Source organism: Vulpes vulpes, chromosome 7 (assembly GCF_048418805.1).
Source record: "Vulpes vulpes isolate BD-2025 chromosome 7, VulVul3, whole genome shotgun sequence".
Taxonomy (NCBI): Eukaryota; Metazoa; Chordata; class Mammalia; order Carnivora; family Canidae; genus Vulpes; species Vulpes vulpes.
In genome coordinates, this window is record NC_132786.1 from 76,208,239 (window position 1) to 76,224,168 (window position 15,930).

The 15,930-nt window shown below is 33.3% G+C and overlaps 1 protein-coding gene across 12 annotated transcripts in view; it reads left to right on the forward strand.

Annotated features, from left to right (window-relative positions):
* The window catches only part of POT1 (protection of telomeres 1), an 80,240-nt gene that overhangs the window by 30,445 nt on the left and 33,865 nt on the right, over positions 1-15,930 (forward strand). For all 12 annotated transcript variants that reach the window (XM_072764130.1, XM_026010764.2, XM_026010773.2 and 9 more), the window contains one exon: positions 12,741-12,871. In XM_072764130.1, coding sequence (XP_072620231.1) covers positions 12,741-12,871 — 131 coding nt within the window. The remainder of the gene's footprint in view (positions 1-12,740; positions 12,872-15,930) is intronic.

Below are 15,930 nucleotides of genomic sequence, written 5' to 3' on the forward strand. Positions count from 1 at the left end.
GACTCGATTCCGGGTCTCCAGGATCAGGCCCTGGGCTGAAGGTGGCGCTAAACCACTGAGCCACCCGGGCTCCCCGATAGCTGATTTTAAAACATTGATGACTCAGTATTAATTTTAAGCTGTTATTAGACAGCATAATTATGTTTTCTTCTGACAGTGTTACTAAATCATGTCTATATAATGAAAGCCTTGGGGAACTGTAATATTTATTATATATTCATATGTATTTTATATCTCTATCAGATATGTTTAGTTGGATCCAGTCCCTTAATAAAAAAATTCATGAGTAGTAATAAACCATCTGTTATTACAATGATAATATGTTTCTCTATTTTTTCTGAGATACTAAATTAAAATGAATGTCATAAATTTTATCACAACATATTCATTGAAACTCTGAAGTATATTTTAAAATATAGTGAGATGTCTTTACTACTAGCAAGATGGTAAATTTTAAAATTATCTGTTACATAACTTTAGTTATACTTTTTATTTCTATTGATAGAACTCATCCTTCAACATGCTGTCAGAGAGTCAGACAAATAACACTTTTTGTGTTGAGGAAAGGATCAACTTCATTAGTGTTACCACTGAGATGTACCAGAACAAATGTACAGGAACAATCCACAGCTGTGCCTTTTTTATATTACATTTTAAAGCAATATTATTTTGCAAATATGAGACCACCATCTTAAAGATTACATCCAGATGTACATAAGTAGTTATGTGGAGGAAGATTACCTTTATGCAGCTCAAATTTAGGTAAATGGAAAAAAGTTTCTTCTCTTATATATATCATTAGCTGGAATTTTTCATTAAAATTTGTTTTATAAATGTTAAATTCAGTGCTACTGAGGCTACTGGTATACTCTAGCACTTGTATTTATTGACTAAAATTTTTCTTAAAGACTTTTCTCTCCACAGTAATAGTGATTGCATATGACCTGTAGCATGCTGCCATCTCACTTCTGGTAGCAAATGCTTTATTTCCCAAGCTTTATATTCAGTCTTGGAGAAGCTGTAGCTTTTTATTCTTGCAGAAGTCTATCAGTCCCGTTGTTTAAAGGAAATAGATAGTTACATTCTTACTCAATTGTGATAAGATTCATCATGAAAACTGAGAATTTCTCAAAGATTATGGAAACAACATTTATTAAAAGATCATTGTATCATCAAAATTGATTTTTGATAATGATTCATCCGGGGTACATAATATGTCCTCTTTTATATAGGAAGACAAGGTCATTGCTGCCTTCTTAGGATTTTGAGATTTTATAGCATTTATTTTTGAAAGCCTCACATTTACTTTTGCTTCAGAGAGCTGGTTAGACTGGTGTATAAGCTTTTTGCCTTACACAGATACCATTGATCATATTTTCTTTAGATAATGCCTATGAAAAGTTTAATTTTACTTTGTCTCAGATTTTAAGAAATAGCCTACAGTTTCTTTAAGCTTGAGACACATTTACTGTGTCCTTATTGTCTGTTCTTGGTAAGTAAAGATAAATGTATGCAGGCCATAAAACACTTGCAGACTTAATAGTATGTGGCTCATACTTGCTGTTATTAATATCATAATGCCTGCTCGCTCTTGAAGCAAACGGGAGTAGAGGTGCTTACTTTTCTAATATTTGAGTGTGGAAGAAGGGAGAGGATAGCCAAAATACTTGATATATCATTTTTTGACTGTCCACGTCTCCCCCCATTTTTTTTTCCTTTCCTCAAATTTTGGGGCCCTATAGGTCTCAGCCACATTATGTGGCACATCACCTGTGGGTCCCTAGTCTTATCTCAGGAATGCTTTATGTTCTGAAATTATTTGGTTTCCATACTTGTCTCCCATTAAGATTCTCCATTTTGGGAAAGCAGTTTGATTAAACTTGGACAGTTCTGGATGTTAGAGTATTTCTAGAAGCAGATCGTTTGTTGTTCATTATCATGAAAGGATATCTATTTTAGCCACGAACTGAGCATTATAATAAAATTTCTTAGAGCAGTATCCAAACATTGGACTTCTGAGAGCCCCTATCTATTTTGTTTTATTTTAGTTCTTGGAGTAGGATGCTAGGATATAGGGCCCTCCCTAGGAGTTTTTCTTTTCCTGTCTATATAACATCCCATCTAACACTAGAATGAATGCTATTTTTGGCTGTGTAAAAATATATTCACTTAGGAGAATGATTTGGCTGTGTAAAAATATATTCACTTAGGAGAATGATTTGACATTTATACATTAATATACATAGCTTTTTTGTTTGAATATTTCATTTTGCACAGGTAATATTAGTTGCATATTAAATGATTATGTAGTGTCTTACAATTTTTTAAAGTGTAACAAACTCCATATTAAAATGGTAAAAAAAGAGAACTCATTAATTACTGAATAATTCATAACTCATTGGCGTTCCATAAGATCCATGACACTTCTGATTCATCAAAGAGAGATTAAAGCATCTACTATAATGTAAAATTACATGTATATTAAAATATATTTTTTAATATTTTAAAATTGATAATGCATCTTTGGAAGTTTGCTTTGATTTTTTGTTTGGGTTATTTTGGGTTTTTTTTAAGATTTTATTTAAGTTCAAGTTAATGTATAGTGTGTATTATTAGTTTTGGGGATAGAATTTAGTGATTCATCAAGTTTAATATAACACCCAGTGTTCAAGTACCTTCCTTAATGCCCATCACCAGTTTCCCCATCTTCCCACCCTCCGTCCCTCCAGCAACCCTCAGTTTGTTCTCTGTAGCTACGAGTTTCTTATGGTTTGCCTCTCTGTTTTTTTTTTCCTTCTTTCCTCTATGTTCATCTGTTTTGCTTCTTAAATTTTACATATGAGCGAAATCATATGGTATTTGTCTTTCTGACTGACTTATTTTGCTCAGCATAGTACTCTCTAGCTCTATCCACATCCTTGCAAATGGCAAGACTCCATTCTTTTGAGGGCTGAATAATGTTTCTGTGTGTGTGTGTGTGTGTGTGTGTGTGTGTGTGTGTGTGTGTGTGTCTGTTGCTTCTTTCTCCATTCATCAGTTGATGGACATTTGGGCTTTTTCCATAATTTAGTTATTGAGTTCTCACCAACAGTATAAGAGGGTTCCACTTTGTCTGCATCCTCCCCAACATCTATTGTTTCCTGACTTGTTAATTTTAGTCATCCTGACTGGTAGGAGATGGTATCTCATTGTGGTTTTGATTTGTATTTCTCTGATGCCAAGTGATGTGGAGCATTTTTTCATGTGTCTGTTGGCCATCTGTACATCTTCTTTGGAAAAAATGTGTGTTTATGTCTTCTGCCCATTATTTTTCATTTTTTGGGTGTGGAGTTTGATAAGTTCTTTATAAATTTTAGATACTAATCCTTTATCTGATATGTCATTTGCAAATATCTTCTGCCATTCCATAGGTTGCCTTTTAGTTTTGTTGGTTGTTTCCTTTGCTGTGCAGAAACTTTTTATCTTGATGAAGTTTCCCAATAGTTCAGTTTTGCTTTTGTTTCCCTTGCCTCTGGAGACATGTCTAGTAAGAAGTTCCTGGGGGTGAGGTCACAGAGGTTGCTGCCTGTGTTCTCCTCTAGGATTTTGATGGACTCCTGTCTCATATTTCAGTTTTTCATCCATTTTAAATTTATTTTTGTGTATGTGTAAGAAAGTGAGCCATATTTCATTCTGTCTGGTTTTCCCAACACCATATGTTAAAGGGACTTTTTTTTCTGTTGGATATTTTTTTTCTTTCTTTGTTGAAGACTAGTTGACCATAGAGGTGAGGGTCCATTTCTGGGTTTCTGTTCTATTCCAATCATCTTTGTGTCTGTTTTTGTGCCAGAACCATACAGTCTTGATGATTACAGCTTTGTAATAGAGGTTGAAGTCTGGAATTTTGCATCTTTGGAAGTTTTAACCCTTTAGCAGTCCTTTATCCTTAAGAAAATGTGATGATAGTTAATGTTATAGAGCTTGCTGCACAGGATTCACATACGTGCCTAAAGACTTAAACATACCAAAAGTTCGTGCCCCACCCTGTGAACACCAGATTGCAAAGTACTAATCTATGGTATGTATATATGTAATCTGAATATTCAGTTAATATCAAAGCCACACATACATTTTTGGTTTAATGTGTGGTTTTTAAAATAAATAAATATATAGAGTTTTTTTTTCATTCACTCATTTATTCATTTATTCAATAAGTATTAAGTACTTTGTATATGCCAGGTGTTATATTAGATGTAGGAAACTCAAAGATATATGTCATTGTTTCTATTCTCAAGAAATAGTTAAGACAGACTATGATACAATGAATATATTTATTTGTGATTTCACTTTGTTTTTAGTCTTTCCTCAATTTATAAGACTCCACTTTTATTTGTCCACTTATTGTCAGCTATGTAAGATAGACTTTTCATTGTAAAACGCACTGTCCTTTTGAGTTTATTAAAGTTGAATAAAAAAAAGTTGAACAATAGCTTTACCTATTCTAAAGGCTGGAGGTTGTGGATTGGGTAGGCATGGAGTTTTCCATTTACCAAGAGCTAAAAAATTATGTCTAGTTGACTCAGGTAAGAGTGTTCGGCTATATTTCAGGAATGGAAAGCACCTAGGGGTGCATGGTTAATCATCATGTGTCTCCTTAAGGCTTTGGAGAGATGAGCTAAGCCTCTCTTCATTATTATTTCCTTCTCTTTTGTCCATGCCAGTAAGAAGTTGATTTCCACTTAGAAAATGAAGGTGGAGAAAGATCTTCCTTCCCCTGTCACTGAACCTTTGTATTACTTTGGTTGCTTACATTCAGGAATGACTGTGATGATGCTTGAGATCTCCATCTGGCTTTATATCCATATCCTAGGATTGACTCTGTATTTTATGACCTTTTCCTCTAAGAAATTATTTACCTGCTAATTTAGAGAATTACCCTTAGGTTTCATTAGTTTATAATTTCAATTACTTTAATGGATCATAAAAATCAGTACTGTTTCCTCATTCTTTCTTAAAACTTATGTGCTTTTATTCATTCAATTAAAAAATTTCTTTGCTAGTCTCGTATGGCATTGTATTGGACTTTAGTAGTTGTCGATGGTGATAAAGTGATAGACTCTCAGAGAGTTTATCATGAGGGAGATGAGGAAGACCTACATTTAATCAACTAGCTAAGGCACAGTTGTATACTATAACTACAGAAACAAGCAGAGTGCTTTGGGAGTGAGAATGGAGAGATTAATGCTAACAGGGGAAGGACTTCTAAGAGATACTGCATTTGAGCTAAACTTTTGAGGATAAATTGGATTTTGATAGATGAGGAAGAATAGGCTAACATTCCAGATTTTGGAATTGCAACAAAAGTTGAGATTTTTATAATGAAAATGTGAACTTTTTAATTTCAAAAGCTAACTGCTGGAGAAGTTGACTTAGCTATAATTTTAAGCAATGAAATGTCTGCAGGATATTGATGCATAATTTTATGCTCTTGAAGCAGTCTTTTTCAGAGATCATTATTAAAGACTTCTGATACTTTGTGGTGTACACTTTGTTTATATTCTAGACCATAATTTTAAAGTATTTTTATATTTAATTTATAGTTTCTATATATGGTAAAACTGATTTTCTAATATCTATGTAATCAGTAACTTTATATGATAGAACTGTAATATAGTTAGCAGTTGGTCTTTGAAAGATGATGTACTCAGAATTATTACAGATAAAATGTTTTAAGCAGCTATCAATGGAATGGCTTGCTACATTACTTCTCAGGTCAAATGTATTCTAGTATTTAGGTTCACAAAAATTACTTTCAGGTTACAAATTGCTTTGATTTCCATTTGCATTTTTAAGGTCCTCTCTTTCAGTGGACTGCTTTTCCTCCACTTTACACATTACTGATGTAGAAAATCAAAATATATTCTCTTTATCAGTTTGGTTGACTTTTTTCAGCTATTTCTGGAAGCTTCTCATATATTAATGATAATCTCTTTTTTGTCATAAGTGTTTAGATGCTTTTCTAGCATTTTAGTGCTGATGGTTTTTGAAATACAAATGTTTAACATACCTTTGGAGTCATAATTTTGTTTGGAAAGGTTTACCCATTCATTACAAGATCTGAAAAATATTAGTCTGTATTTTCTTAAAATTCTTTTATATTTTTAAAAACATATTGTATATACTACCTGGAATTTTGTATGTAGTATGAAATAATCTTTTTGTTGTTAACTCACTTATTTGAAAATCGTTTATTAAATCATGTGATGTAAAAGTCATACCTGTATATAAAGATCTATGGAGCAACACTTAACAGAGAGCCTGAGATGAATTTTCTTCTTCCTGTATGTGACCCTGTGATAGTTCTCCTTTGTTAAGAGGAGGCCTATTCAGATGTAGTCCAATTTTTAATCATTAGGCAGAGTATTTGCTACAATCTCCACATGAGCTTTTTGGAGATAATGGGTTGATAAAATTCTTTATCTCAATTTTAATTTTTCATATAATAATACAGTCTTATTGTTAATCTCAGGCTTTTTAGTTTATCATTTTAGTATTTTTTAAGAGTTGCAGGAATATGTTGCATGTATATGCAATATTCATACTAATTTGCTTTCTGGCTCTATACCCTTTTGGACACTTCACATATATAGTGTCATATAACATGGTCTTTTTGCTTCTGGCTTATTTCACTTTAACATAATGATTTTGAGATTTATTCATGTAGCATGTATCAAAATGTATAGTCATGGTATAGCATGTGTTCATGTTTATTGCTGAATATCAATATACTTTTATAGTTATTTAACAAATTATTCTAATTGTGTTGTCTTTCTTACCTTCAATACAAACTCTGTGAAGATAGAGATCATTGCTTAGTATAAATCCTTAAATCTAGGAATACCATCTACTGTGATTGCTTAGTATGTGGAGTAAAATGTTAAATCCAGACATAATTCCAGAATAACATTTATGAAGTCACAGAATATTAGCCTACATACCTGTCCTGTGTGTGTGTTGTTGTTGTTTTTTTTTAAGATTTATTTATTTTAGAGAGAATGCAAGTATGAGTGAGGGGAGTGACAGAGGGAGAGATCTTAAGCAGACTTCCCTCGGAATGTGGAGCAAGACACAGGGCTTGATCTCATGACCCATGAGATCATACATGACTGGAGCCAAAATCACAAGTCGGACATTTAACTGACCGAGCCACGCATGCGCCCTTCTAATTTGTGTTTAATCTGTATATATACTAATATATATGTTCGTGTATACATCTCTAGCATAATATTTATGCTTTCTTTCCTGCCTTTCATTACTTTTTTCTTTTGTTTTTTTTAAAGATTTTATTTATTCATTCATGAGAGACATAGGCAGAGGGAGAAGCAGGCTCCCCTCAAGGAGCCCAATGCAGGACTTGATCCCGGACCCCAGGATCACACTCTGCACTGAAGGCAGATGCTTAACCACTGAACCATCCAGGCATCCCTCATTACTTTTTTCAGTATGATTAAAACCTGAGGAGAAATTTACCTAATTTTACACCAGCATAATAAAAGGAATGCTACTATATGTAGTAAAGTTTTCTTATAAAATTAGTAAGATAATATTGCCTTGATTCAGTGAGTTGCCTTCATAACTTTAGTTGGGTGTTTCAGTAATAAACTTTTATACAAATGGAAATTTATTGAAATGCTGATTGGTTTATAGACAGTGCTGTAATAGATAAAAAAGGAGGTGAAACAACTTTTGTGGAGGAATTTTTTGTGGATTGTATAATTTATACATGCATGCTTCTTTGATTAGATGAATTACCAGCTTTCCCTTACAGTAAAACTCCAAGGCAATTTACACTTAATCATGCTGATGAAATTAGGTGAATTACTCAAGATTGCAGAATATAGGACTTAATTTATCATTTGTTATCTTTTCTAGATTTGTATGAGATTACATGAGGAGTTAATCTAAATGCTTTGTCAGCAGTTTACATATGAAGTTTTATTAAAGCATTAAAGTCAAGACTTTAATCAAGTTTATATATTTTAAAATGTATTTAAAGTAATTTATATTTATTTTTATATTACATTAGCACCTAAATGTACTATTTAGGTAGGTAAGGTAAAAATACTGATTTATGAAAGCTCTTTCTACTCTTCCTAATTTTCCTACTGGTGTTTGCTATCAAGAAAATGGACTATTATCTTTTAGCTTTGAAACTTCATTGTTAAAATATGAAGTTGTTTGTAATTTCACAAGTTATTTTTCCTCCATTTGGGAATGAGTTAAAAATGAGGCATGGGGAAAGTAAGTATATTTATTATTTTATGTAGTCATTTTTGATGGACTGTTTATTTGGTAAGACATTTCACTTCCTTGAAGCAGTAAAACATTTAGCAGTTTACCTTGTTAGTATTTGTTAAGATGAGTAGCTTAGTTTCTGGTCATGAATCATATTAGTTGAAAGAACCTGAAAGCTATTTAATATTTCATTTAGATTGTTATTTGTTTTTGTTATTGAGAGTGAATTATTGGGCAAGATTTTTTTTAAGATTTTATTTATTTTAGAGCATGCACATGCATGAGCAGGGGGAGAGGAGCAGAGGGAGAGAATGCCAAGCAGTGCCAATGACAGTTTTTTTGTTTTGTTTTAATGCCACTTGTTTTCCTGAATCTGAATTTTTGTTTCCTTCTTTCTTTGTTAATAAAATCTTATTATACAAAAGGATTTGAACACAGGTGGGTCTGTTTGGTTTAAACTTGATAGAAGTCATGGATGATGCTTTCAAAGGAGAAAATATAAGCCAAGAGAAAAAGAGTAAGGAACAGGGACTTATTAGCATATGATAGCTCACATATGTGGTGTGCAAGTATGCTCCATCTAAGGATATGCCATTTTCATCTACATAGAGTCACTTACATGAAAACATACAAATGTGGAGATTTCAGGCCTTGCAGTCACATCCCGAAGCAGCTGGGGAGTGCCCTCTTCTGCATAAATCTGTACCAGCACATGGAGCCATCCCATTTATCGACTCAGTTCTGAGCACATACTTACCCACTTGGCAGATACATACCGGCTGTGTGTATCTTTAGGCATCCCCTGAGGCTACTGTTGTCTCTCGGTGATCCATTCTCACTTCAACTCTGAACCTGACAAAGACCCTAACCGTCCTAACTCTGAACCTGACACACATACTTCTGGGGGTAGGGAGGGGGTGGAAGGGCCCGGAGAAGGAATGTGTACATTGCAAGTAGCACGTATGTCCCTCTTTCTGATGGTTTATATGAAAAGGCCAGAATGTAGATGCATGTATGTGTGCAGCCATGACTGCTACTCTCTTGGACTCAGTAAAGTTCCTCTGGAAAGATCTTCAGGTTGTCAATATTCCTATTTGAAAAAGGGGCACCTTTTTTCTAATTTATAGAAAGGCACTGCAAAAGCTAGTAAAGGCCCTGTAGATAGTAGGAGTATTTTCAGTGTCCCCTGGCATCCTTTGCTGTCCATTGAGTCATTTTTTGGAAAGCTGACACTTTTCTTAGGAAAAACAAAATAGTTTTCAATATTTTGAAATTCAGATTAAACCTTTTTTTTAAAGCCAAAATCCCAGTGTGATTTTTTTTCACTTATTCTTTAATATTATATATGTGCTACAGGACTCAACTGTGTCACTTCACCTTAACTAAGATTTAAATTTAGCTATTATTATTTATGTCTGCTAAATTTGCAGTTTTGTTTTTGTGTTGTAGCCCCAATTTATAAGAGTGGCTCATTTCGAGCCATATAAAGTAAGAAGAATAATAAAGGATTACTAAAACTTAAAATAACATTATGAATATAAGTAGTAAATAGTTCTCCAGTACAAATATGATGTGTAAGTTTGCACATTCTGTTACAAATGAATCTGCAATATGTAATTTTGCAGAAGCTATCAAGAAACAAAAATGTGAAAAAGTCAAGTTTGACGATGCATACCTGAATTGGATTTTGATAGACTAGTAATTTCTTTGCCCTGTGTTTTGTTTGTCATGAAATTTTATGAAACTGAAAACCTTCAGAGCATTTGTGTTTTATTCAAAGCATTTATTTGTACTTTGAACAAATTTCAGTAGAATTTTCAGTAGAATCTAAAGTGTGGCTGTCTTTGCATTTAGCTTTTGATTTCATCTAATCAGGGTGAAGGGACTGCTCTGTCAATTTTTCTCAGTGACTATCTGCAAAAACTTCTCATTTCTTAATTCTTAACAGTGTTTACATAAAGCTAAAGAAGAAACTCCAAGATAGTGTCTCCAAACTTCTTTATCTTCTTTTTACAATACTTGAGCAATCCAGTGCACTAGTGATGCTTCATTTTACTCTTGTATCTGTCTTCTAAGCAAGGTCTCATTTTTTCATTTTAAAAATCAATTTAGTCCTTTACTACATAGATAGGAATAATGACGAAATAATTACTAGGGTAATGAAATAGCAAAATATTTCAAGATACAGGAATACAGATGATTAAGATCCCATAATTCATCTTAGATTTATACAAGGGTGCAAGAAAGCCATATGATAACTGGAAAAAAAAAGGCTGTGTGTTTGATTCTATTAAAAATAAGTAAAATTGGGCAGCCCGGGTGGATCAGCGGTTAAGCCCCGTCTTCAGCCCAAAGTGTGATCCTGGAGACCCAGGATTGAGTCCCACATCGGGCTTCCTGCATGGAGCCTGCTTTTCCCTCTGCCTTTCTCTCTCTCTCTCTCTCTCTCTCTCTCTCTCTCTCTCTCTGGTCTTTCATGAATAAATAAAATCTTTTAAAAAGATAAATAAAATTGACCTTTGATATTTTATAAGACTGCTAAGAGAAAAAAATGTCATGAAACAATATTCCTCACAAAGAGAGCAACTGAAAAAAAACTTCAGAATATAAATTTGGGTCCAGTAGACTCTGCTGATGTATTAAGAATGAGAATGTAATATATTTTACTTTTTGAAGATGCTTATCAAGGTTTTGATTTTATTTTTAAGGTTTTTTTTTTTTTAAATTCTCTTAGTTTCCCTTTCCTCATAGAATCAGATTTCTTTTCCTCCCTCCTTCCTTAACTCTCTCCTTGCCCTTCTTCCTCCCTTTCCCTCCCATTCCTTTTCCCTGTCCCTTCACTCCTGCTCTCTTCTCCACTCTTCCCCTCTCTTTCCATTGTCCATCAGTCCTTTTTTCCTTCCTACCTTTCTTCCCTCCTTCCTTCTAATTTTGCTCTATATCTGGTAATTGTTTATCATCTTTATATTTAAAACTAGGTATGGTTTATTTTAGGTTATAAACATTTGTCTTGTTTGCTTTTTATGTAAGTACTTTGTTTTTCCATACTGTTTTGATTACTACAGCTTTGTAATACATCTTGAAGTCTGAGACTGTGATACCTCCAGCTTTGTTCTTTTTCATGATTGCTTTTCTGTTTTGATTTTCTCCTTGAATGGGAAATTTGATAAAGATAGGGCATGTTAACTGACATTGTCACTGTTGGGTGGGTGGAAAGAGCTGCCCAACTGGCTCTGGGCTCCCTAATGTGTTAATGAGGAGGGATTCATTCTGGGTGGTAGCACCCACACTGGAAGCCTTAGCACTTCCGTTATTCAGTGAAATATTCTTGGAAAACAGCCTGTATTCATGGAAGTGGTAGGTTTAAATACTCTGCCTCCCAACCTGAAATCATTTTCCTGGGCAATACAGATCATGATGGGTGGTTATTGCAACAGTTGTTCTGTGTGTAATCTTTTAATCAACCTTGATTTTGACTCTACTTTTCACTGCCACCCTTAATCTCAGTGGCTCCCATCTTTAGTGTAACCACTTTATACTGTCTTCTGGGTTGTCTCCTCTGTTAATTTTATTCCTAACTCTTTATTTTCCTTTCTTGAAACATGTTGCTATCTTCTCTCCTGCTCCTTCACTCTCCTCTCCTCTCTTCCTTCACTGTTGTGGGTTTAGGCTTTTCTGTCTCGATACTATAATTACTAGGGTACTAGGGAGTACTGGAAGTGAACACATTTTCTCAGTGTGCAACTTTCTGGAACATGCATATCAATCATATTACTGCAATTAATGCAATTAATTACTGCATTAATGCAATCATATTACTACCACTAGTATTTGAAATTTTCATTTTCATAGCAGCCCAACTATTAAATTTTTTTGCCAGCTAAAGTGTGTTTCTTTTTCTAATGTGTAATCTTCTATAAGAAATTAGCAAATTCTCATTTTTTTTTGAGTTTGTTGTTAATATAATTTTCTATGAATTGTTGATTACTTTGAATTACATAGTTACTGTGAAGTCCTGGGTCTTATAAGCAGTTTTCATAGGATCTTTATGCAGTACATTGAGTCTTTAGCACATTTGCTTCAAATATCTCCTAGTCTTTTCTTTTCACCCTAATTTTAATTGTTTATCAGTTATTTTTATTTGAACATGTTTATCTGCTTCATGATTTCTAAACTTTGAAATAATAAAAAAAAGTTACTGCCTCCCCAGACAATTTATATTAATTAGGACTTTTATTTTTGTTTTACTAAACTTTCTAAAATTAATTTCTGTGGAACACTCTTGCAGAATAATTTGTCAGGGCATTTTAAGAGCCAAGAAACTGTCTCTGTGTTTTGATCCTGTTCTCAGAAAGCTTAATTAAAAGGAGGGATAAGAATTTGTTTGGTGTCTTGAATTCAACTATATTGTTATTTTGTCAAATGGTTTGAAATACTAAACGATAAAATATTTTTGTGTTTTCCAGATTATTGCTCGGTTGTAACAATTGTGGACCAGACAAATGTAAAGCTAACCTGCATGCTCTTTAGTGGAAATTATGAAGCCCTTCCAATAATTTATAAAAATGGAGATATTGTTCGCTTTCACAGGCTGAAGGTATAGTTCATACTATCTAGAACTTATCTGTTTGAAGAGAACTCTATTTTTTCACTAATACTAGTTAGCACTAATTATGTGGTTACTGTGGTAGAACATGACATCAAGCATTTCAAGAGATAAGAAATGTAAATAATACCAGACTTCAAATAATTAATATTAGGAAGCCTTTTCATTTGGACAAATTCCCTGCCCTCCTTCTACCGAAAATGTATTAGATGCCAAGATTAAGACTAGTTGCATTGTCTTCTCACTTCTGAGTATAGATTGATACTTTTAGAGGTTTTCCATGTAGACTGGGTTAAAAAAACAAACATATACATATACACACACACACATACATATATACATGTATGTATATAAACAACAATTGAGAAGTTCTATTTTCCATGTTGTATTAATTCAAGTACAGTGAAAGCATTGAGAAGTATAAAATCAGTAAGTTCATCATCTTCTATGAAAAATGTATTAAAGCATGAACAGATACTTTGGTACTTTTAAAATTATGCTAGCTGTCAAACAATTATATGTAAGAAAACCTTTAATATGAAGGTAGAGCTATTAAATAGTATGTAATTTAAAAAGAAATTACTTTAATATTTTCAGGTTTAGGTTTTAAGCATTTTAATCCCTTCATCTTTTCCTCTTGTTACATGGGTTTCCATGAAGCTCTTTCATTATCTTGGTTGTCTTTTTTTTTTTTTTTTGTAATGCTTCAGTTTATCTGTGTCTCTCATGGTCAGTGCGATGCTCATAAGCGAGCAAAATATTCTGGAAGTGTTCTCTTCTTGGCTTTGGTGGGAATTACCTTTCTTAATCTCTTATGTCTTTCCCCGAGAATAGGAGAACAGTAGAGAATATTTGTGAAAAGTTAAAAAAGAAACAGAAGTATTGTCTTGTAGCACTATATTTCAGGTTTATCCCAACTTCAAAAAATAACTTATTTCCTACACACACTTTTTTCAGACAGTACACTCTTCCCTACTAATGTTTTTAGTTGTTATTGCTATTAATTGAAGTAGAATATACATCTCAGTTCTATTTGTTCTAAAGAGAATAGACTCTAGGTTTTGTTTTCTAATGTCTGGCTTATGCTTGTGTGATTCAACCATATTACTGCATATAGTTTCACTTTGTTCATTTTCATTGGTAAGTGGTTTTCCATTGTGTGAATGCATCAGAATTTATATAATCTGTGGGACATTCAGTAAGTATGAGGATATTATGCTGCTTATAAATAGTCTAATACATGGTTTTTACTGAATATATATGTTAATATTAATTTTATTTATTAATGGAAAATTTGCTGGATAGACTAAATAGATTAGCTATATCATGTTTACTTGAAGATCAATAGAAGTTATCTGCTCTGAAGAATAAAGATAAATAAAAGATTGACAGAGCCTTAGGGACCTGTGAAATAATATTAAATGGTGAAACATGTCATTTGAGATGCACAAGAAAGCCGTGTGAATGGGAAACAAAAGTATTTATAGAAATAAATAGAAACAACCAGAACTTTTCCAAATTTGATAGAAAACATGGACCTAGAGATTTTAGAAACTCAGTGCACCCCATGCATGGCACCACAAAGAAAAACACTTAACCAAATCACTGTGAAACCACTGAAAAAGATCTGAAAAAAAGATCCTCATATGGGCTGGCAGAGAAATAAGACATTCATTCCATATAGGAAACCATAATACCAGACATCTTGAGAGGAACAGAACAATGATAAATTTAAAGTGGTGATAGATAATTTATTCACCTGGAATTTTGTATCCAGAGAAAATGTTTTTCAAAAATGAGAGAATCCATGGCCAGTGTATCTTCACTACAAGTAAATGCTAAAGGATGGTATTCAGGACAAAAAAGAATGCTACTAATCAGAAACTTCATGGTTAGGAAATGATTAAAAACAAACAAAAAAAGGAAATGGTGAATAAATGGTAAAAGATATTGTTTTGTAGTTCTTCCCATAATTTCACTAAAAGATAAATGGCTGCTTTAAAGAAAAACAAAAACATTTAGGAAGATGGAGTTTATAAAATATGTAAAAGAATATGAACGATAGCACAAAGGATGGTAGTATGGTTAAATGGAATCATACTGTTGAAAGGTTAGTACCTTCAGAGGTTATTACACTTTTGGTAGAAAGTGTAAAACAGATATGGACATGTGGGAAATGTGATATGGAAAGTAGGGATTATGTAGTAGAACTATATTGATTCCAAGTAGACTTTGAGATAAGGATTCTTTCATAGCTCAGAGGAAGTAAACAGAATACTAATAAGTTCAAAATAAGATAAAAGGAAAAATAGAAAAGCAAAATTTTTAAAAAGCAAAAATGGAGACACAAAAGGAAAACAAATAAGATAGTAAAATATAACCATATCAATAACTTTTATGTAAATGGACTAAGCAGCCCTTTTGTATGGGAAAAGTAGACTGAATTTAAAAAGCTAAAACAAATATCACTCCCTACAAGAAATGAAGACACAAACAAGTTGTGAGTAAAACTGTAGAAAAGTTATACCAAGCAAACAATAGCATAAAGAAAATGAAAACACTGTTTTAATATCAGAGTATTACAGGAGATTAAAAAGGCATGCATCTCATAAGGACAAAAAGGTTTCTTTGTGAAGAAGATACAACCATGGTAAATGGACATACACATGAGTCCACTAGCTGAGCTTCAGAATTGGAAAGCCAGAGTCTTTGTTTATGATCTTGGCTCTCAGTCTGCTGAAATCATAGCCTCACTGCATTAAAATCATAGCCTCACTGCATCTTAGTCAAGTTGAAGTCTTATACTTTAAGTGTTCTAGTTTTCCTTGTAACAGTCATAAGTAATGGTCACTTAGCATCTTTTTTCCTTTTGTAAATTATACCTTAGTAAGAAAAGTAACAAATGGGGATCCCTGGGTGGCGCAGCGGTTTGGCACCTGCCTTTGGCCCAGGGCGCGATCCTGGAGACCCGGGATCGAATCCCACATCGGGCTCCTGGTGCATGGAGCCTGCTTCTCCCTCTGCCTGTGTCTCTGCCTCTCTCTCTCTCT